This window comes from Populus alba, chromosome 10, assembly GCF_005239225.2.
Source record: "Populus alba chromosome 10, ASM523922v2, whole genome shotgun sequence".
NCBI lineage: Eukaryota > Viridiplantae > Streptophyta > Magnoliopsida > Malpighiales > Salicaceae > Populus > Populus alba.
Genome location: NC_133293.1, coordinates 9,602,688 through 9,624,547, shown reverse-complemented (window position 1 = coordinate 9,624,547; position 21,860 = coordinate 9,602,688). Strand labels below are relative to the sequence as shown.

At 35.7% G+C, this 21,860-nt stretch overlaps 4 protein-coding genes and 1 pseudogene across 4 annotated transcripts; 3 read left to right on the top strand and 2 right to left on the bottom strand.

Moving 5' to 3' along the window:
* The first annotated feature begins 3,391 nt into the window (after positions 1-3,391).
* On the top strand, positions 3,392-5,091 carry LOC118061519 (CBL-interacting serine/threonine-protein kinase 4). The gene has a single exon (XM_035074977.2). The coding sequence runs from the start codon at positions 3,487-3,489 to the stop codon at positions 4,792-4,794; it is 1,308 nt and encodes a 435-aa protein (XP_034930868.1). The 5' UTR covers positions 3,392-3,486; the 3' UTR covers positions 4,795-5,091.
* A 1,233-nt stretch (positions 5,092-6,324) lies between these two features.
* LOC118061620 (hypersensitive-induced response protein 1-like) lies at positions 6,325-8,804 on the bottom strand (annotated as a pseudogene).
* An 856-nt stretch (positions 8,805-9,660) lies between these two features.
* LOC118061520 (pentatricopeptide repeat-containing protein At3g23020) lies at positions 9,661-12,960 on the bottom strand. The gene has a single exon (XM_035074978.2). The coding sequence runs from the start codon at positions 12,436-12,438 to the stop codon at positions 9,859-9,861; it is 2,580 nt and encodes an 859-aa protein (XP_034930869.1). The 5' UTR covers positions 12,439-12,960; the 3' UTR covers positions 9,661-9,858.
* Positions 12,961-14,716: 1,756 nt separating this feature from the next.
* Positions 14,717-16,076, top strand: LOC118061523 (photosynthetic NDH subunit of subcomplex B 5, chloroplastic). The gene is made up of 5 exons (XM_035074980.2): positions 14,717-15,011; positions 15,113-15,173; positions 15,346-15,408; positions 15,533-15,591; positions 15,736-16,076. Exons 1-5 carry the CDS (start codon positions 14,784-14,786, stop codon positions 15,964-15,966), a joined length of 642 nt encoding a protein of 213 aa, XP_034930871.1. The 5' UTR covers positions 14,717-14,783; the 3' UTR covers positions 15,967-16,076.
* A 1,215-nt stretch (positions 16,077-17,291) lies between these two features.
* LOC118061521 (serine/threonine receptor-like kinase NFP) lies at positions 17,292-21,535 on the top strand. The gene is made up of 2 exons (XM_035074979.2): positions 17,292-18,758; positions 20,584-21,535. Exons 1-2 carry the CDS (start codon positions 17,637-17,639, stop codon positions 21,319-21,321), a joined length of 1,860 nt encoding a protein of 619 aa, XP_034930870.1. The 5' UTR covers positions 17,292-17,636; the 3' UTR covers positions 21,322-21,535.
* The last annotated feature ends 325 nt before the right edge of the window (positions 21,536-21,860 follow it).

Genomic DNA, 21,860 nt, shown 5'->3' with positions numbered 1-21,860 from the left:
AAAGGAATAATTAATTGTCTATTAAGGTTAATAGCTAAAGAACTCCCTTTTTTAATAATCTTTTAAAAATCACTCAAGAGTCAAAAACCAATTTGCTAGCTCGTTTTATATCCTTGGTATATCCTTCTATGGCGACCTGCCGATATCTTAATGCAAATATTATCACCACCTCAAGTACATGCATGCATAGGTGTCTGACTTTGCGTACTACTGTATTTAAAACAAAATTAATTTTTTATTCAAGTTATTTTTTAGATTATTTTTATGTGTTAATATTAAAAATTAATTTAAAAAAATAAAAAAATATATATTGTTTTAATAAATTTTTAAATAAAAAATATTTTTTAAAATAATTTTTATAACCACACTCTGAAGTATTTGTGACTTTCGTTACTTTGGATGGGTAGGGTGATTATAGTTTTTTAAAAATAAATAAATAAATAATTTAATATATTTTTAAATAAAAAATATTTTATATAACAATCATCCTACCCATTATCATTGTCTAGTCATTAGAAAAGTAACAAGCAAGACACATGCGACGACGATGAATAAAATAACTTAAATTTCTAATTACAGGGCACGAATTTGCCGACGTGGCACGTCAATAACCGTCCACCTCAATACAGTAGTAACGCCCACAACTTCGTAGCGCACGCCACCAAACGCGACGAGTCCACGGGCTCCAGCTCAGCTGTCAGCCTGCCTGCCGTTGCTGCCTTCAGGACGAAGTCAAATGCCGCGAGTATCAATGGGAATCTAGCAAGAATGATTCGTTTGACCTCACGGGACCATGTACTCTGTTTGTAGCTCTGTTAAAACGATAAAAATTCAATTTTAAATGGAATTTAGTTTTTTAAAATATTAGATAAATAAATTAGAGTTGAACTTCTTCAAGGGCTGAAAAAAATATGCAGTTTAAATTTATTTTTTATTAATATAAATATTTAAATTACCTTACACATACCTCAACTAATCTTAGATATTTTGAATTTGACAATTATATAATTTAAAGTGGCTCGATGGATGCCCATGCCAGTGTTCAAAATTGACTAAAAGGGGGCAATTAAATTGCACAAAATAGAGACTCTCCTCCAATGAAAATGCCCCACGGCTGTCTTTTCTTTGCTTTTGTTAGTGAGAGCCAGTTAAACCCTACTGATGATTGAGATGCCTGGAGCATCCCAGCAGGTTCTCAAATGGAGGAAAAGTGAAGGATCCATGAGATTTTCTACTCGTTTAAGACGATGGATGAGCATTAGCTGGCTCGATTTCCTTTTTCCTCACGGTGAAATGATATGTTATTTTATGTATGATAAGCGCAGGCACTTTGCTAGTGGCGTCTCGCAGCCATTAATGGTTCAAAGTGGTGGAGTCCCTTTCACATTTTCAGCACTCAACCTTGAAGCAAAGAGCTTCAATCAATAAATAAAATATATATTCTCTATCAGATTCTTGGATACATCACCCACTCTATTTCTTGCTACTATCTAGCTAAATATCTGTTGTGTTCTTTTCTTACTTTTTTCTGGTATGTTTCGAACGCTACGGGCTTTGCCGACTAGGTGATTGTTTGGTATTGGTGTTTAATGATTTGTTATTTCGGTTAAAAATTAATTTTATAATATTTTTTTATATTTTTGATTTTCTAATATCAAAAATATATTTTAAAATTAAAAATATATTATTTAATACATTTTAAAAATAATTTTTATTACCACTCTCAAACACTATAATTCTGCCCATGACAAGAACTACACGGTTACGTAAAAGAAAAATACTATTAAAGGATTATAAGCTATCACCAAAACCATGCAATTCGCCATTCATGCTATGTTTTACTTTTAAGTTTTCTTTGAGAATAGATCTACTTGAAATTAGAACTATAATAACAATAAAGTTAACTATTCTAAAAAACAATAAATTCAATCACAAAAAAAAAAAAAAACTGAGTAAAATTAATTTCATATTATTTTGTGAAAACTGGTATAAAGGCTCGTTAATTAGATATTAAAAAAATTATTTACTGATAATTAACATCTATGTTACCTACTATACTAAATAACATGGGAAAGTTTGCGGAGCTTCACTGATCATTGTTCATTAGATTCATCGTAACAATATGATCAATGAAGCTTTTTATTTTTATCTTTTTTTTTTCAATTCAATTAAATTCCTCTTTTTTTTGTTACTTTCAATCTCATAATTTTTTCTCTCTCAATTTTAACTTTAGAATTTTTTAATTAATCAACCAGATTATTTTTAAATTAAACAAATTGATTAAATCACGTTGAAACAATTCTCATATAATTTAATTTTAAACTTGAATAAAAAAACTAGTAGAGTCAATAAATTATTTTTTTTATCCATTTTATCCTTCCCCTTTCAACTTCATCCTCAAACTTAATTTTACTGGTTAGTCGAGTTATTTTTTAATTGGTCAAGTTAATTAAATCACATACAAACAACTTTTACACAGTTTGATTTTAAATATGATTTAACTAAGAAGTTGAGTTATAAGATTTTTTTCTATCAATATTATCTTTTTTATTCAATTTATCTTTAGATTTTTTTACTAGTTGACTAAATTATTTATGAACCGACTGAAATTAATTAAATTATGTTGAATCAATTCTCTTATGGTATCGAAAGATTTTAAAATTGACCTATTAAACTAGAATTAATAACATTATTAAATAATTTTTTATCATTTTAATATATTTTTGTTACAATTTTTTTTTATCCAAACAGTAACATAAACGAGTAACTGAAAACTAGTTTAAACGTCTATGTAATAACACTAATTGTCTTTTTTTAAGAATCAACTTGACCTTTTAATTTGTCGCTTTCTACGAGTTGAATCACCAACCCCATACAATTTCATATCATAATAAAAACATATATAATAATTGAATCTGATCAAACAAACATTACACTACAAAAACTTCACATCAATGATATTATATAGTAAACAAAAAATGTTATTATAATTCAATTCGAATCCAACTACTTTATAGACAAATATTATTAAGAAAATGGTGTTTTATAAAAAGAATAATTAATATTTTGGACACAATAATGAAAATGGTGTTTTAATTATTTAATAAGATTCCATACTTATCAATTATTAAACGACAGCTTCCATGCGAAGCTCCAAAAACGAAAATCTCAAGCATTGTGCCTCCAATGTTTTTGTCATATTTTGTGCAATAAAATAAAATAATAATAATGAAAAAAAAATGCAAGTAGTCATGGAAAACAATAAAAATATGGGCGATAAAAAAAAAACAAAAATAAAAATTTAGAAAACACCTGAATTCTAGTTTCCTAAACGAGACAAACTTGTCCAACTGGCACACGATCGCCCCCTTATAAAACCAAAGCCTCTGCACCATTACAAGCCTGTCCCGTACAGTTTCTTGGGTTGATTGCTGACCACCCCCTTCTTTCTCCACCCCACCCCCTCCGCCCATCAACCCAAGGGACATGGAACCACCACCACAAACTCTGTCGCCGCCACCACTACAAAGAACCTCCTCGATCCCGACCACACTTCTCAACAAATACGAAGTAGGCCGATTATTAGGCCGTGGCAGCTTTGCAAAAGTGTATGCGGCCAGTTCTTTATCCGACAAGACACAACTGGTAGCGATCAAAATCATCGACAAAACAAAAACTGATGCTGCCATGGAACCCCGCATTATCTCCGAGATCTCAGCCATGCACCGCCTCCAGCACCACCCAAACGTTCTCAAGATCCACGAAGTTATGGCTACGAAAACCAAAATCTACCTCGTCATGGAGCTTGCCTCGGGAGGCGATCTTTTCTCTAAGATCCGGAAGATGGGCAAACTTAAAGAAACAGCCGCACGTCGTTACTTTCAACAACTTGTGTCTGCCATCCACTTCTGCCATCAAAATGGTGTCTCTCACCGCGACATCAAGCCTCATAATTTGCTCCTAGACGGTAAAGGTAATTTAAAAATATCTGATTTTGGACTCTCGGCGTTAAAGAATGGAGGTGTTGATGGTGGTTTTTTGCTTCAAACGGCTTGTGGGACTCCGGCTTTCACAGCACCGGAAGTTCTGGCGCGGCGGGGCTACGACGGATCTAAAGCGGATGCTTGGTCTTGTGGGGTCATTTTGTTCTTTTTATTATCGGCTTCCTTGCCTTTTAATGACAGTAATCTTGCAGTTATGTACAGGAAAATTCATAAAGGAGAATATCAATCGCCTTCTTGTTTACCAAAGCCGGTTAAATCGATTATAAACCAACTTCTCGACCCGAATCCTAATAAAAGAATGAGCATAGAAGCGTTAATGAAACATCCTTGGTTTTTGAAGAAGTTTGAATTACCAACTAAAAGTAGTGTGTTCGAGTCGGATTATAAAGAATATTGTAAATTTGATAAGAGTGCGGCTGGGGGCGTTAATGCGTTTGATTTAATATCTCTGTCTTCAGGGTTGGATTTGTCAGGGTTGTTTGAGGTTAAACTTGCGAGGGATAGAAGATTTACATCAAGCGAAACGGTGGAAAGAGTAACGGAGAGAGTGAGAGAGGTTGGAGGGAGATTGGGATATAGAGTGGAGGAAGGAAAGGGTGGGGGTGCTATAGGGTTGGGGAAAGGGAGGGGGGGATTGGTGTTTGAGGTGTGGGAAATAGTGGAGAAGCTGTTGGTGGTGGAAGTTAAGGTGGTGGGGGGTGGTGGGGTGGAATTTGAGGACCTTCATTGGGGAGAACTGAAAGAAGCGCTTGGAGACGTTGTGCTTCAGTGGAATGATGATGCTATGTGAAGAGAGGTTCATGTTGTTCTTCAATGGGATTTGAGGAGATTCGAGCATGTTTCTACCGACAGTGAGCCTAATTACCTGTTCTCGGTGGATGCTTGTATGGTTATTATTGCTCTATTTGGGAATGGAAAACTTTAGCTGATCTTTGTACATGAATTTTTTTTTTTTTCAGTTGTAGAATAATTCTCACTATTTACTTGTGTGTTAGCTTGGTTTGTGATCTTAATTTCCTGGCTTAAGCTAGTTAACTTGTAAATGTGATGATCTCAATTAAGTTGGGTTTAATTCTCTTTGTTTGCCTTTCGATTCTCTAATGTATATCTGTGTTCTTTGATTTGGCATGGCACAAAACCAGCGCTTGACAATATGCGAGATTTTTTTTTGTATCAGGAACTGTATAGACGGTGCCTGCTATCTCATTATTGGTGGCATGGCGTCATCTTCCATTTCAGTTGATTTTCCTTTCAGATGGCATAGCATTGTCAACTGTCAGTTCTTTGAGACTCGAGATTTCTGTAGCAGGAAACAGATTCTCAGGTTCCAAGTGTTAGCACCATGAACCCTGAAATTTCTTACTGCTAATACCATTGATTGTTGATTAGACATTCATCAATTGAATTAAATGCCAGGTAAGGTCACTGGCCAGAAAAAACAAACACCGATGAAATCCCTGCAAGTCATGAGACTCCCGCTCATTGAATGTGACACCTTCTAAAAAACAAGGGGAAAAAAATCACATTTGTTCTAAAAAACTAATAATTTTTTTTGTCATCTTTCTTGTTTGAAGAAAGCGAGTGTGCAACCTGTGACCGCAGCTTGATTTTTCCACCGAAATTTTGATGAGATGTTAATTTTCATCGATTATCATCTACCTCGGCTAAAGTAGAGAGAGCTATCATCCAAGCCTGTAAACCACTCTTATGATCCTTCTCCGTTGTTGCTTCCCACTTGTCAGCAGGCTTCTTTGATGTTCCACATTTTATTTAAACAATTTAGTAATTTGAATTTACGATCATTGGTTGAAAGGCTGCTTCTGCCATTTCCTTGAAAGTCCCCACTGCCAATTTGAATCTTCTATCCAATCCCATGCATACAACCCAGGCACGTTACTACAGCTCAAGAACTAAGAGGTCCCAATTCTTTCACGTGTTTTGCAATTTGAATGGCTTCCTCGGACCTCGGACCTCTCAAGTCTTCTACACAGGCACAACATGGTTGCAGAAGTAAACTCATTTACGTCCCTTTTCTTTTCAAGTTTTAAAAAATATAAATATTGCGCTTGTTTTGACCATCGATAGTTTGCTGCAGCAATCTATCGCACAATTTGAAGAGATAAGCATCAGGACCAGCAGTCGAAGAAGGAAGCAGTTTGCTTGTCTTCTTTTGTTTCTTTCAAAGCAGCAAACTCTGATAGAGGGCTTGATCGAGGAGTTATGTACTATTCTATTTCCAGGCAAACCAGCTCTTATTCTCCTTTCTAATTTACCTAGTTTCACAAAGCTTGAGACCACAGCACAATATGGGACGCCATCATTAACCAGTCGTGCCTCTTGCATCTTCAGAAAATGTTTGGCTTTGAGCTAATTTGTCTGGAACTCCTCCTTGATTCTCCATGCTGTCAAACAGCAGAGATTGTGCCCCAACCCTTGAGATTTAATCACCATATTTAACCGGAGGATACTCAGCTTCTTCCTCTCACGGCAGATCAAAAACATTCAACACTCCCCATAAGCATCAAGGTAGACAGAATAGAACTCTGAACTCAAATCCCTCGGAGATGAAATCTCCTGAAGACCTGAACCATAGCCATGATTTCTCAAACATTGCAGGTTTAATGGACATTCTAGTCAGAGCTGACTGGGCATACTCATCGAACTCAAAAGTCTTCTTTTCCATTTCCGACACCAGATCTTCTGCATCTCTTACCATATGCCTTATTGAGATCATGCCTTTTGGATATAAGCACACCCCTTATTGATAACAGTTTCATTTCACAACAAACCGAACGTAAACTTCCTTGGTTTACCACATAAAAATCCAAAGTGCAAAGTCCTAAGTCCTAGCAGAGCTCGACCTAAAATAACAATTGCTAAATCTTATGTGCCTCTACTCACCCAGTCATTGTTAAGCTCATCTGAGTGGCTCTTTTGGCCCCCAGCTTCAAATCGCTGCTTCTACTTCCTTAAATTTGTTAACCATTAAAAATGCTTTAAGGTCAGAAAGAAAAGCGAATCTCCGAATGAATCTAGCGCTTGGAAAAAAAAATTCAAATATATAGTTTAGTCTTAAGACTCATTCTCACAAGGTAATGCCAATAAAATTGAAATACATTCAGATTGATACACAACCACTGCATTCATTGTGTCAAAATATTGGATCCCTAAAATCGTATCCATCAAATCCTTTGAATGAGTCCCTGCTACATTACCAGAGAATTAAAGCACACTATCTCTGCGCCCATCAACAATGGCCTGGCGCTGCTGGCTACACCAAGACCAGAAAGATATTTTGATTCTGCGTCACCTTTAGCACCTGTGTATGTCTGGTACTGTCATAATTTTTGTGGTTGTTCTTTAAAAAAAATTATTTTTAATTTAGATTGGTTTATTATTTATATATGTTTGGTTGAAACTATAGTTGAAATTAAAATTGAATAAAAAGTAGTTTAATGTGTTTGATTAAAAATACTTTTCAAATTAAGGTTATAAAATAACTAAAAAAGATATATATTAATATTGATGGTTTTTAATTTAAATATTATAAATTTAACTACCACTATTACATCATTAAATAAATAATACTTTATATCAAATATTTTTTATTATTCCATTAACTTATCTACAATTTCATCACATATGAAATTCTTCTGATAAGGATTATAGTTTCCATGGTATTTTGAACATGCAATAAAATCAAGTAAAATATCATTAGAAACAAAATTGAAATTATGATCAAATTTCACAAATGCTACGTTATCATGCGATCTTCTAATTTATATAGTGTTATTGAATAATATTAAACACTAATTTTTCAAGTAAAACACATTTTTTTTTAAAAAAAATGTTTACCGGATCGGACACGGTCTAATGAACTGTTGAGACACTGTTCACGTGAACAATGCCAAATGAGATTCACCTAGCATAGACGCTACCGTGTGACGCAGTTGAGAGCTGCTTTTGACAAACTGGCGGTTTCAACGAGCCCCACATTCACATTAATTTGAGTTTTAATGCTACCAAACATATTGTTTACGCGGTTTGTTTTAAAAGGTGTCATAGCTACATAAACAAATGGTCTCTAATATGTAAGATCTTCTTAGCCTTATCTTTTTCAAAGCTTAAATTGTTTGGTAATGTCACATGATATGATTTATATTATTCCTTAAAACATCTCCTCAAATGAAAATTCTTTAGGCTTGAAACTAGAATGTACCAATATTACCTTTTGTTTAATTTTTTATTAAATAAATAAGAATGATGAGATTCGAACTGTGATCATTTGATTATCAAGACTCTGATACCATGTCAAAGAACCAATTCCAGCATGTGCGTTAATCTCATTCATTTCCTTCTTCGTATTTTCATCTGGCTCATATCCATAACGTGACATGGCCCTGTCCAGCTCGTCTTTCACAGATTTTGCTATCTCATTATTTTGTTCAAAGGCTGAAAACAGGTCCAACTTTGGAACACTTGCCCATATAACATCAAATACATATGCTTGAATTTGTTCTTTTGTGTTGCTGAACTTGTAAAAAGCATCAGCAGCCTTTTCTGCGAGGGCTCGATATTGAACAGAAGCAACCACAGTGAGAAAATCGTTGTCCTTAGTTTTGGTTTCACAATGAACATCCAGTTGTTTCACAAGTAAAGAGAGGCGATCGGCTAGCTGACGACCAAAACACCAAGGCAGAAAGTGACATCCAGGTTCTAGACATCATTATATTTTCGAAAGATTTCCTTGATGACAACAGTATACTGATCGACTTGAACGCAGCCAAGAACTTGTCCCATATTCTTTATAGAATCTTTTCTGAAACGGAAAGGAAATTGAAATGAACAGAGACGAGCTCTAGATAGAGAGGTACAGATGTTTATCAATGTACAAACAAGCTAGAAGTGCATACTAGGATGTTGTTAACAATGTTTGTTTCTGAAACTGAAACAAATTGTGTTGTGTGTCCACAAATGGAGACACGTAAGTTTTACAACAAACACCCACGGAAAGACGCGATTGCCTGCTAAAAAAATACTGCCTGCCATTATACAGAAACATTCTCTAATTGAAGGCAACATAACCAAAATTTGATGTAACGCTTTTGTTTTTTGTCTTAAAACAATGGTTGTCATGTTTGTGAAAAAGAATTTTTCATTGTTTGATGTCACAACTCACAACTAATGTTCAGAATGCATTTTTCAATATTTTTGGTAAGGTTACCACTTGTGGTTCATTGATCTCAGTCGATCAATTTCAACTGTTGTAATTAAGGTGAAGACAATAGATATACTGAAAGGCTGAAACTCTCCCTAAAAGACGAGTTCTAGAATTCAATAGCTTAATAAACGTAAATGGAGTCAACTCTCACGCATGCCGCACGTAGCTTAACTCACATACGCTGCACAGACACTGACAGTTGAGGTCAAAGGCACCAACCAGATGGATGATTTGAAAAATGATATTTAAGGCATTGATAAATTTCAGACGCAGTAAACTAATGCAGCTGATGTGATAATTCTATTTCTTTACCTCATCTCTGAAAGAGGAAGGATCCATTGAGTTAGAAACCTGATGAGGTCACAGGCACTGACTTGCAGAAATTCCATTGCTCTGTTTCCCAGCCAAAATGACTACAGATGGAAAGCCCATTGAGACGTCATCGAACTCTAATTGAATCACACTTTTTTGAACATTTGACATATTTTATCAACACAGTAAAAAACAGAAAGTACAGGTTTTATACAATTTACACTTTTGTTGATCTTGCCCATTACACGTGACAACAGTATGCAACTTCCACTACATTAGAAGCAGGAGAAAAGGAATACAGCCCATAACTACAACTTAAATTTACTCGTCATAATCATCATCTATATCAGCTACAGTGGAAAGAGCTAACATCCATGCCTGCAAACCTTTCTGATAATCATTTTTCGTAGTTGCTTCAAGCTTGCTAACAGCTTTCTTTGATATTCCACATTTTACCAGAACAATTCCAAGAGATTTGAATGTACAATCATCTGGTTGAACGGAAGCTTCTACCATTTCCTTGAAAGTTCCCACAGCCTCTTTGAATCTGCCATCCAATGCATACAACCCAAGCACATTATTATAGCTTAACAAGTCATTCAGAAGTCCCAAGTCTCTCATCTGTTTTGCAATCTGAGTGGCTTCCTCAAACCTCCCAAGTCTTTTATACATGCACAACATCATTGCAAAAGTAAACTCATTTGTGTTCCCTTTTCTCTTCAAGCTCTCAAAAATCTTTTCTGCTTGCTTGACCATGGATTGTTCGCTGTAAAGATCTATCATACAGTTTGAAGAATATGCATCAGGACCAGAATCTGACGATTGAAGCAGCTGGTATGTTTCTTCTGCTTCTTTCAAGTACCCAACTTTGGTATAAAGCTTGATTAAGGAGTTGTATATGACTGTATTTCCAGGCAAACCAGCTCTTTTCATTGCATCTACATAACCAAGAGCTTCTTTAACACTTCCAGCATCAGCAAACGCGTTTATCAGTACACCATAAACTATAACATCTGGCTTCACATCAAAACCTATCATCTCGTTATAAAGCCCCTCAGCCATTTCCAGTTTACCGAATTTCACAAAGCTTGAGATCACAGCACAATAGGAGATGCAATCACTAACCAATCCTGCCTCTTGCATTTTCTTCAGATAATGTCTTGCTTTGTCTGGCAAGTCAGCACCAGCCAAAATTTGTATGATAGAACTATAGCTACATCTATCTGGAAGTACACCATGACTCTCCATCCTGTCAAACAACTGACATGCTTTGTCATATTTCTGCGCTAACCCATATGCTTTAATCATCACATTAAACACGAGGACAGTCAGCATCTTCCCCTCTTGGCAACTCATGAAAACTTTCTCAGCTTCCAAAATATGGCCGCGCTCCCCATATGCATCAATGCTGGCAGAATAGCACTCAGAACTCATATTCCCTGTGAGATGAAATCTCCTGAACCAAAGCCATGATTTCTCAAGCATCCCAGCTTCTATGTACATTCTAGTCAGAGCAGACTGGGTATACTCATCAATCTCCAAACCCTTTTCATCCATCTCAGACACCAGGTCTTCTGCATCACTGACCATATGCCTTATTGAGAATGCATACAAGAGTGTGCGGTAGCTCACATGATCTGGCACTAATCTAGCCTCCTTCATCCTTTTAAAGTAGCTAGCTGCCATGCTTATATTATCATGCTTAGCATGAAGGGAGATGAGAATATTATACGTCCTTGTGTCTGGTGGGCATCGGAGCTCCTCCATCTTCTGCATAAGTGAACCCGCTTCTTCAAGCTGGCCATGGTTACCACAAATATGGATCATGGTATTAAAAGTTACAGTTGTTGGCACAATACCTTCTCTAAGCATCTTTGCAAAAGTCTCAGATGCTTCTTTAAGTTGCCCTGCCTTCCCATAAGTGTCAATCAACGTATTGTATGTATATGAGCTCAAAGAAACACTGACCTGCACAACATTCTGCACCCCAGCACTTGCTTTACTGGTTCCTTCATGCTTTATAGACTCACCCAACGTCCAATTCTTGAAAAACTCTTCCGCCTTTTGAAACTCGCCAGCTTTCTTGTACATTTGTATAACAATTCCCATAGTAACCTCATCTGGTACCATTCCTCGATCATTCATCTTCTTAAGCCAATGAAGTGCCTCTTCTTTGAGGCCACCTTTGCTGTAAACATCAATCAAAGTACCATATGTAGAATTGACAGGCAAAATCTGTTTAATTCTCATTTCATTACACAAACATTCAACATGGCTCCAATTTCGCGCTCGCCCAAGAATCCTGAGCATAATATTATAGTGAATCACATTCAACTCATAGCAACCCTTTCTCTTAAACCACTCAAAAATCTCCAAAGCTCTCTCCCAACTAGACTGCTCCTTCAAAATTATGCTCCTCTCCTTGTTACTAAGAGTATCCTCCCATGGCTTCAATGCCTCGTCAAGGTCTTTAATCGTATCGAGAGCTTCCAAAATTGATGGAATACAACCTCCATAATATGCCCATTTCTTCGAACATTTGGTGTGCGCTTTATCAACCGAGCCATTACCATTAAGCCTCTCCAGACCAACCCCAAAACTCTTCTTATTTTCAACTCGAGTACTATTCCTTGAGTTGTTTCTCGGTTCTCTATCTGGGTTTTTATTGAAGCTAGGTTTATTAGGAGTCTGTTTGTGATCTGTGTTGAACTTCTTGGGAATTCGTCTATTGGGGATTTCAAGAAGGCTTTGCTCTCTGCGTTTCTTGACAGTTTCAATCTTTTCTAGTGGAGAAAGTGATACTCCTGTGTTTGTGGAGACTGAAGCTCCTGTGATGGTTGAGGTCCTGGGGGAGCTCAATATGTTAAAACAACGGGCATCTAATTGCAATTTTACAAACATTGTTTCTTTTTGACAAAAGATAAGCACTAAATTCTATGAAATTTTACAGAGCAAGAAAAATTAGTAGTCAGCAACACGGTGGGGGTGTTGGCGGGATTCAGCGTAGTGCCTTAGCAGGATTTTATCTTGACAAAATCGGAATTTCTCTGACAGAGAAGGGAGGGGTAAGATTTTGAAGTTGTAGTCGGGTCTCTGGTGTGGTGCTGATGCTTGACGCTTTTACAAGTGGCCCATTCCACTATCTGGAATACATTTGGGTCTGGGTAGCCCATCAAGCAAAGACATGGCTCCCTGCTGTAATTTATCTGAAGACCCAATCACCCACAGTACATAAAGAAGAGCACATGTGGAGAAGAAAAGTGGAGTTTTGCTATCAATCCATGCTCATTGAACGATGAGAAAAAGATCTTTGCCGATGAACCAAACAGTCGTTGGCATTGGTGTGCAAAACCAGCGGAATAGTTCATAGTTTCCTTTCAGTGGGAAATTGGACATTTTTAGTTAAGATCATCATCAAATCACGTTAGTGTATTCATTTAGCGATTCGATATTACCACTATTTCTAACTGCTCCAGAACAGGGTTATAAATTACGTAGGGATGGAAATGGGCCGGCACTCGGCCCCTTAAGTCAAACCCTTGCCCGATCCATTAAAAAACTTGTCATGAATATGAATTCATTTTGGTCCTTAATTGTAAGCGAAATGGTCCTTAAACTTTAATGTGTTAAAATAGGATCCCGAGGAGAGCATGGATTTTTTGAGTTTCTAGGATCGATTAAAATATATTTTGAGGTTCAAGATTAATTATTAAATGTCCTTTGAGATAATCCTAAGATGTTTGGAGGTTAAAAAAGGTATAGAAATGAGGACTGGAAGGGCAAAACCAGCGCCCCCTGATTTTTCAGCAACATTTGGTTTGCGTAAGTTATAAAGGCGGCGACGCATCGTTCGCCTTTGTTATCGGATCCACACTATTTTTTTATGGATTGGTCGGGCGCGTCCATCCCAGGACCATTTGCGTAGGCATGACGCGCTCGGCTCACCATCCTCCCGTCCTTTCCTTTCCTATTCTTTTACTTTTCCATTATTTATTATTTTCAAAATAATTGTTTTCTCGATAGATAGTCAATGGTTATTTTGTGATTTGTTAGACCTATTAAATAAAACTATACACCCACCATCCTTCTAATATTTTTTGACATAGGAGCCTTTCCAGGTCGTTTTCACGTTCTTCCCATTATTGACTCTTATAAATGGATTTTTTTTAGTTAAGTAAACTTGTATCAAAATGTGGTTGTGTTGATTTTTTAAATTATTTTTTATTTAAAAATATATTAAAATAATATTATTTTTATTTTTTAAAAATTATTTTTATTATCAGCGGATAAAAAAATCTAAAAATATTAAAAAAATATTAATTTGAAGTAAAAAATAAAATAAAATTTATTTTTTTCAAAAATATTTTTAAAACATAAAAAAAAGGACTTAAAATAATTCATTTTTATTTCATCCGCTTAAAATTTTTAAATTAATTAAAATATTAAAAACATTTTATAGGTGTCCTTGGGCGTACTGCTAATTTATTACCATGAAGAACGATTGTTTACATGGTGGATTTCCTCCTCAATCCCTTTGCCAATTTATTTTTGTATTTTGAATTCACGCCCATTTTAGCAACATGTGAATTCATGCATGGCTTATTTACAATGCTTGCTGGATCGTGCTCCAAGGTTAATGTAGGTTTGGTAGTTAATGGTGTTTTTTCAATCAAAATATTATTAAAATAAAATTTATTTATTTTTAATAATAAAATCATACAAAAATACACTTTAAAAAATATTATTTTAATATATTTTAAATAAAATATCTAAAACACATGTTAATTCTTGTTTATATAAAAATACCCTCAATCATACTTGTAAATGTGAATTAGATTTGGAACACATTTGATATTAAAATTTAATTGTTTTTTATTTATAAATATATTAAAATAATATATTTTTTTAATTTTTTAAAATTTATTTTTAACATTAATAATTAAAAATATATAACAACATCCAAAAATAATAATTATTTTTTCACCAAAAAAACAATCTGTCCCTTGCGCATAGGTTTATTATTGCGATTCGCAATAATAAACTGCCACGTCAACACAATGGAAACTCCATGAACACGTGTTGCAAAGAATCCAAGGTTGTACACGAATACTCCTACGAAGCAGAGTAACTCAATCATTTTTCTTAACAGAAATAACGAGATAAAAATGAAAGGCGGGCATTTAATTCAAAGGCTGAAGCTCAACTCATAGAAGCGGATAAGGGAGGGCAAAAAAAAAAAAACAAAAATGGCAGCGAGTTCATCACTCTCAATTCTGTTGGCAAATCCAGTCCCTAAAATCAGCTGTAATAACCAAATTGGAAATATGGTTAGTGCTTTTAACCAGAGAACCATCAAGAAATTGGGAACTAAATATGGTTCAAGAACCAGATTGAATGCAGCTGGGTTGTCTGAGATTGAGCCTGACCTCAACGAAGATCCTAGAGACCGTTGGGCCACTCCTGGTGTTGATGCTGTATGCGTCGTTTTATCTTCAATGTTAAGCGTATGTGTATTTAGTTTGTGTCTGAATGTTTGGTCTTGCTAATACAGCTCGTTCTTATTTTTTTTTTCCAGGAAGATTTCAAGTATGGAGAGTGGGATGGGCATCATACTTACTTTGAAGGCCAAGACAAAAGTATGTTTTTGTTTGTATGAGATTTTTGCTAAGATTTACTAAGGGTTTGAATCAGTCAAATTAATTAATTAGGGGTGTTACGTGTCTGGTATTCAATAACAAAAGCATGATTACGTTTTTAATGTATTAAAAATATAAGCAATACCTAATTCTTAATGGGATGTTTATTCAGGAACATACTGGGAAATACTTAAAGAAGAATATACCTCAACAGAGCCCCCAACAGGTTTTCAAGGTATAATAAATGCCACAAAATTTTGGATTACATGGTCCTGTAGATTAGAATTATTTAAAGGTGATATGTAAACTGTTCAGGTGTAAATTTTTGGGCTTGATATTTCACCATTAATGGCTTGCAGGGTTTATTTCATGGATCTTCCTTCCAGCAGTTGCCGCTGGGATGTATTTCAATGTGCCGGTAAAATCTAATTCAGACTCAGCTTCCATACAAGATTTGATTATTAAACCTACTGTCGACAGGCTTCTTCAGGATGAAAAATCAAGAACATGACCTCAATTCTATGATTGACACAGTTAATTAATCTTTGATCTTATCTTTCAGGGGGAGTATCTGTTCATTGGAGCAGGTCTATTTGTGTTTATTTTCTGTGTGATTGAGATGGATAAACCCGACAAGCCACACAACTTTGAGCCCCAGATATACAATATGGAGAGAGGAGCTCGTGACAAGTTAATAGATGACTATAATACCATGAGCATATGGGACTTCAATGAGAAATACGGAGACCTCTGGGATTTCACCATAACAAGGGAAGACATAACCAAGAGATAATTTTACCTTGGCAACAAGAATTGTTATTGTATTCGTTCTGTAAGTAAGTGACCTTGTTGAAAGGTATAGTTTATATTTCCCAATTTTATTCCACCTTTTCTTCGTCTATAGATTCCCTGTGTCGTTACTTAAGCCGTGAATGAAGTCAGGGTGTTTTGGAAACATGATGTTAACTTTTCACATGAACACACACACAGCAAATGCCCATATTTTGTGTGTTGGATTTCTTTCTTTCTTTTTTTGTTGCGAGTGTGTTGATGGAAGAGAAGTCGGTTTTTCAGAATTCAGACGTTTATTTTTCTACCACTGGTTGGTTGAATTTAGACCTAAATAAGTTGAGATTGACTAATGTGTAACCAAGAAGAAGCATGTTATAAATTGGCTTCAGGTTAATGTTTTTGTATGGAAGAGTTTACGTGTGTGACCATGGGTACATGCTAGAGTTCTTAAGGGGTAGGAAGTCCTAAAGAGCGGCTTTGACGTTTCAAGAGTCAAATTCCACCACCATTTTCTCGAGAAGGCAGTTAACTAGGAATTTTTATGCTATCTTTAATTATAATCATGATTTCTCATTTTTTTAATCATCAAGATTCGTCGTGTTCTGTTAGTCATCCTTGGTGGGGAAGCATTAAAGTCACCCAGGGAAGTGTTCTATTGAAAATGACGACAAGATGACACTTGTGATGCCACAAAACTGAGAGCTGAAGTTGGAGCGACGGCTGTAGTTTTTATTTTGAATTCTGTTAGCTTGTTACTGTTAGAATTCTCAATAAAAAACCAAAACTTAGCCCTGGACAAAGTGTCTTTGAGGAAACAAAGAGCAGCTATTTCAGCTGAGGATGTGTAGATTCTTTAGAGCAGTTATTTGCAATTACTGTTAGCTGCTTGCAGTAGAATCTCCTTAAATCTTACATTTTGTACCCTGCTAGAAATGGATGTGTTTGAGTGTAGTCTTATCTTTTGAGTTCCGCATTATTCCCAGCTGAAGTCCAGAACTTAAAACCGGTCTTAAAACGCTATCTTTTGTTGTCAGCTCAGATTCCCATCTATTTCAAGTTTTTGAAAATTATGTAGTTTGAAAATCCGGTTGCGTGAAATGGTTAAACCACTGTAACTATCTTTATGAGTTTTAAAACTGATTTAGTTTCCAAATTTCAACTTGACTTGATCTTGTTTTACTTTTCCAAATGCATACTGTATGATTCCCTCAGCTTGAACGTTTCCCCCACTGCAAGGTCATACAATTCGGCCATCTTAAGCCATATACATGTAGCTTTGCAGTTTGCATAGGGGGTCTGGATGTTTTAGAGTTTGTCCTAAACCAGGCTCTTATCTTATCTTTCTTCTCTTATGAATTGAAAGCTCGAATCAAGCTCTCTATGCGCTTAATTTCTTCTTTCGATTCGAATTTAGTTGGAAAATAAGACAAAACTGGTGGATACATATAGAGCTTGGTGCCCGTGTCCATCCGATGAAGCTTACCTAAAATCCTTGAAGGTGGGATCCACCAGGGAGCTGGACCCATTTCACTGTCCTAAAATCTTGAATCCAATTTTAACAAGGAGAGAGTTTGCACTTCCACCATCTCTTTAAACTACGGAGTATACAAATCTCTGTCTTCTTTAATACAAAACATTGCAAGGCAGAAAGGCAGAACAACCAAGCCAAAAATGACAGCCAAATCCCATCTAGTCATCTCTCTCCTCTTTTTTATCTATTACAGTACTATCCTCCACCATTTTCAAGCCCAACCAAGCACCCAAGGATTCACCTGCACAGCCAATCAGAGTTCCTTTCCATGCCAAACCTATGCCTTCTACCGGGCTACGGCTCCTAACTTCCTTGACCTTTCCTCAATCGGTGACCTTTTCTCGGTTAGCCGCCTTATGATATCAAAACCAAGTAACATCTCCTCTCCAGCCTCTCCTCTCATCCCCAATCAACCCTTGTTTGTCCCTTTATCATGTTCTTGCAACACCATGAATGGCACTAGCATCTCCTTTGCAAACATCACATATACCATAAAGCCAGATGACACTTTCTACCTTGTCTCAACTGAATCCTTCGGAAACCTTACTACCTACCAGTCTGTTGAACTTGTTAACCCTACGCTTATCCCCACACGACTCCCAATAGGAGTAGAAGTGATCTTTCCAATATTTTGCAAGTGTCCTAATCAAACTCAATTGCAAAACAAGGTGAATTATCTGGTATCTTATGTGTTTCAGCCTTCTGATAACTTATCATCAGTTGCTTCAACATTTGGAGTCGAAACACAATCTATTGTGGATGCTAATGGCAATAACATACAGCCTTTTGATACCATATTCATACCAGTAAATCAACTTCCACAACTGGCACAACCAACGGTTTTTCCTTCTTTGGCGCCTTCTGGGAAGACTCAGAGGAAAGGTTTGATCATAGGATTAGCAGTTGGACTAGGAATTGCCGGGATTTTGTTGGTCTTGGTAAGCGGGGTTTGTTTTTATAGAGACGGTGTATTGAAGAAGAGAAGAGATTTTGAGAGAGATGATCAGGAGAAGCAGAGGATGCAGTTCAATGGAGGAAGGAAAGGGTTGAAGGATATAGAAGTGAGTTTGATGGCAGATGTTTCAGATTGCTTGGATAAGTACAGGGTCTTTAAGATTGATGAACTGAAAGAAGCTACTGATGGGTTCGGTGAGAATTGCTTGATTGACGGATCTGTGTTTAAAGGGTCCATAAATGGAGAGACCTATGCTATCAAGAAGATGAAGTGGGATGCCTGTGAGGAGCTCAAGATATTGCAGAAGGTAAGATCTTTTTAACTAATTACTGTATATACTCCAGCCTTCACTGTTTGTTTGGTTTCCAATGAAATAGTAGGATCAGGGACACAGTTGCATGAACCTCAGTTGTTTCCATACTTTTACAGTTCACAAGGATTCAGCCTTTATAGCACAATTAAAGATGAGTTTAGAATTTATATTTCACAAGTTTGCAATTCATGCTAGCGATTCAAGCTCCAGCAGAGCAGAGCTCTGGCCCTTCCCTAGCATGATAAACTTCTGGTCTTGACCTAAACTCCCAAGTAGCAAAATAGATGGTGATGATGTCCATGATCTCATCTGTTTGATTTGTGTAGCCATGGATATGTTGTGCAATAGGAAATTGTAGCATAAACCTAAACGCGGGGGCTGTAATGAGAAATATAGAAAAATGTGGGATTAAAAATCGAAACATCCAAATAAAATAACGACACCGGTGACCGGTGTATGACTTTCATTAAATTGTGCAACTGTCTAATTTTATATTGGTTAGGTGAAGTGACGTTTGTATTCAGCAGGTTTAATAATTGGAGTAGATGTCTTAATCCATGGTCAAGTTTTCAATATGTTCTCATGTTTTTAATTATATTTATTACATCTTGTATAATATTTAATTTCTCAATATGTTTTTTATGAAGTTTTTGACATAATTATATTTTTCGCTCTTAGAATATCCCTGAGGTCTAAAAAAAATATAATATTGATTTAAAAAATAATAAAATCCTTATTCTTTAAAATCTTAATGATTAAGTAATTTTAAAACTTTATATTTCTTAAAATATTTTTAGCAATTCTTAGAGAGTTTTTTATTACATTCTTATACAACTCAAATACAATTTTGAAATGAAAAAAAAAAAATTCGTGAAAAAACTTGATTGAGGAAATAATAAATATAATTAAAAATATGAGGATATGTTAAAGATTTATCAAATTATATAATTACAATTTAGCTATTTATCCTCATAACTACTACATACTGAAATGTCAACCTTGTCTTTATATACAGATATATCCTTACTAATTCTGCAGATAAATGAATGTACCTAACTGCAAATATTTGAAATTAAATGCTAATATATATATATATATATATATATATATATATATATATATATATAAACGAATAATCCCATTGCCATCAAGTTCCTGCAATAGCTTCGCATATATTTTATTCTTAAGCTTTTTTTTTAGCTCCATTGGTTGGACAGATTGGTTTGGCTTTGGCTGTTTGCTTTTAGAGTTTTTAATATTTGATTTTCAATCTATTTTTTATTAAAATTATTATTTTTTGTTTTAAATTAACTTTTTAATATTGTTTTGATGTTAGATGTTAAAAAATTAATTTTAATATATATATATATATATTATTTTAATATATTTCCAAGCAAAAATACATTTTACAAACAACTTCTACCATTCATACAAATACCTTTTCATTAACTTAAACAGCTCCGTCCTGTTAATTTCCCCAGAGCAAGAACTTGGATATTGGTTGGCCCCATCTCAAGGCCATGAAACAATTTCCTTGCCAATAATAAAAAAAGAGGTTGATTAGTTGAATGCAACAATCCTGACAATGTTCAATCTTGAAATGACGAGGAAGGATGATAAGCATTAGGTGAAGTTTATTTCAGAGAGATCTAGACTGAAATGCTTTAATTAGCCAATATAGCGCAGTGATGTAATTGCCAAGTATCTACCAAATTAAAGTTTATTTATTTTTTGTAATTCACGGGATCTTTTCTCTTCCTGTGAAAATACATTTTCATATTGCTAAGTGAGAAAAACTCACTGTTTCCTTTGTTTGAAGGTAAACCATGGCAACTTGGTGAAGCTAGAAGGCTTTTGCATAGACCCTGCGGATGCAAATTGCTATCTGGTCTACGAGTACGTCGACAATGGCTCTCTGCATTCGTGGTTACATGGTAACGAGAAAGAAAAACTAAGCTGGAAAGCAAGGTTACGCATTGCAATTGACGTTGCAAATGGTCTCCAATACATCCATGAGCACACCAGGCCAAGGGTTGTACACAAAGACATTAGAAGCAGCAACATTCTCTTAGACTCGAGCATGAGAGCCAAGATTGCCAACTTCGGACTAGCAAAATCAGGCTACAATGCCATAACAATGCACATTGTCGGCACCCAAGGCTACATTGCACCTGAATATTTAGCTGACGGTGTGGTGTCAACAAGAATGGATGTTTTCTCATTTGGTGTGGTTTTGCTTGAGCTAATCTCCGGCAAAGAAGCAATTGACGAAGAAGGCAAGGCTTTGTGGGCAGAAGCTAGTGGAATTTTGGAGGGAAATGTTGAAGAGAGGAAGGTGAAGAGATTGACACAATGGATGGATAAGGTTCTTTTAGAGCAGTCATGCTTGATGGAGAGTGTAATGAATGCAATGGTTGTTGCAATTGCTTGCTTGCATAGAGATCCATCAAAGAGGCCCAGCATGGTGGATATTGTTTATGCCTTGTGTAAGACCGATGATCTGTTTTTTGACATCTCAGAAGACGTATTGTCAGACCCTCAGGTAATGGCAAGATAAGTTATTATCATTTTTAGGATCTGGAGATAAGATTTTGGTAGTTAAGGATTTTATATGTGTATATATGAGCTTTGATAATATGATGTAACATATATACGTATGTTTACAAAGTTAGCTGTATAAAATCTTCTGGAACCGTATAATGCCATTTTGTACCTGAACAAAAATGGATCTTGCTGTGTTTAAAAGGCGTTCTGGATTTGGAACCCTATAATGCTACCCTGTTCTTGAACAAATTGAAGTTGGCGGTGCTGTTTTCCTTGTTCCAGGCATCTTTAGCCTATGGGCGTACTCCTTTTGAGACCCTTTGCACCGAGTCCGCCTTGAAGAAAAGTTGGCATTCTTCCTAGCCGGCTGCTGCAGTGGCTCCTGCAAATGAATCTGCATATCAAGCTCTCTAAATTAAAACTTATACAAAATCAAATTCAATGATTTCAAGGCTTGTCGTTTGGAATCTCTTACAAAATTGTCAATGCTAGTCTATATTAGATGAAGCAATTATTTGAGTTTTGAGAAATAAATCAATTAGTCTCGCTTGT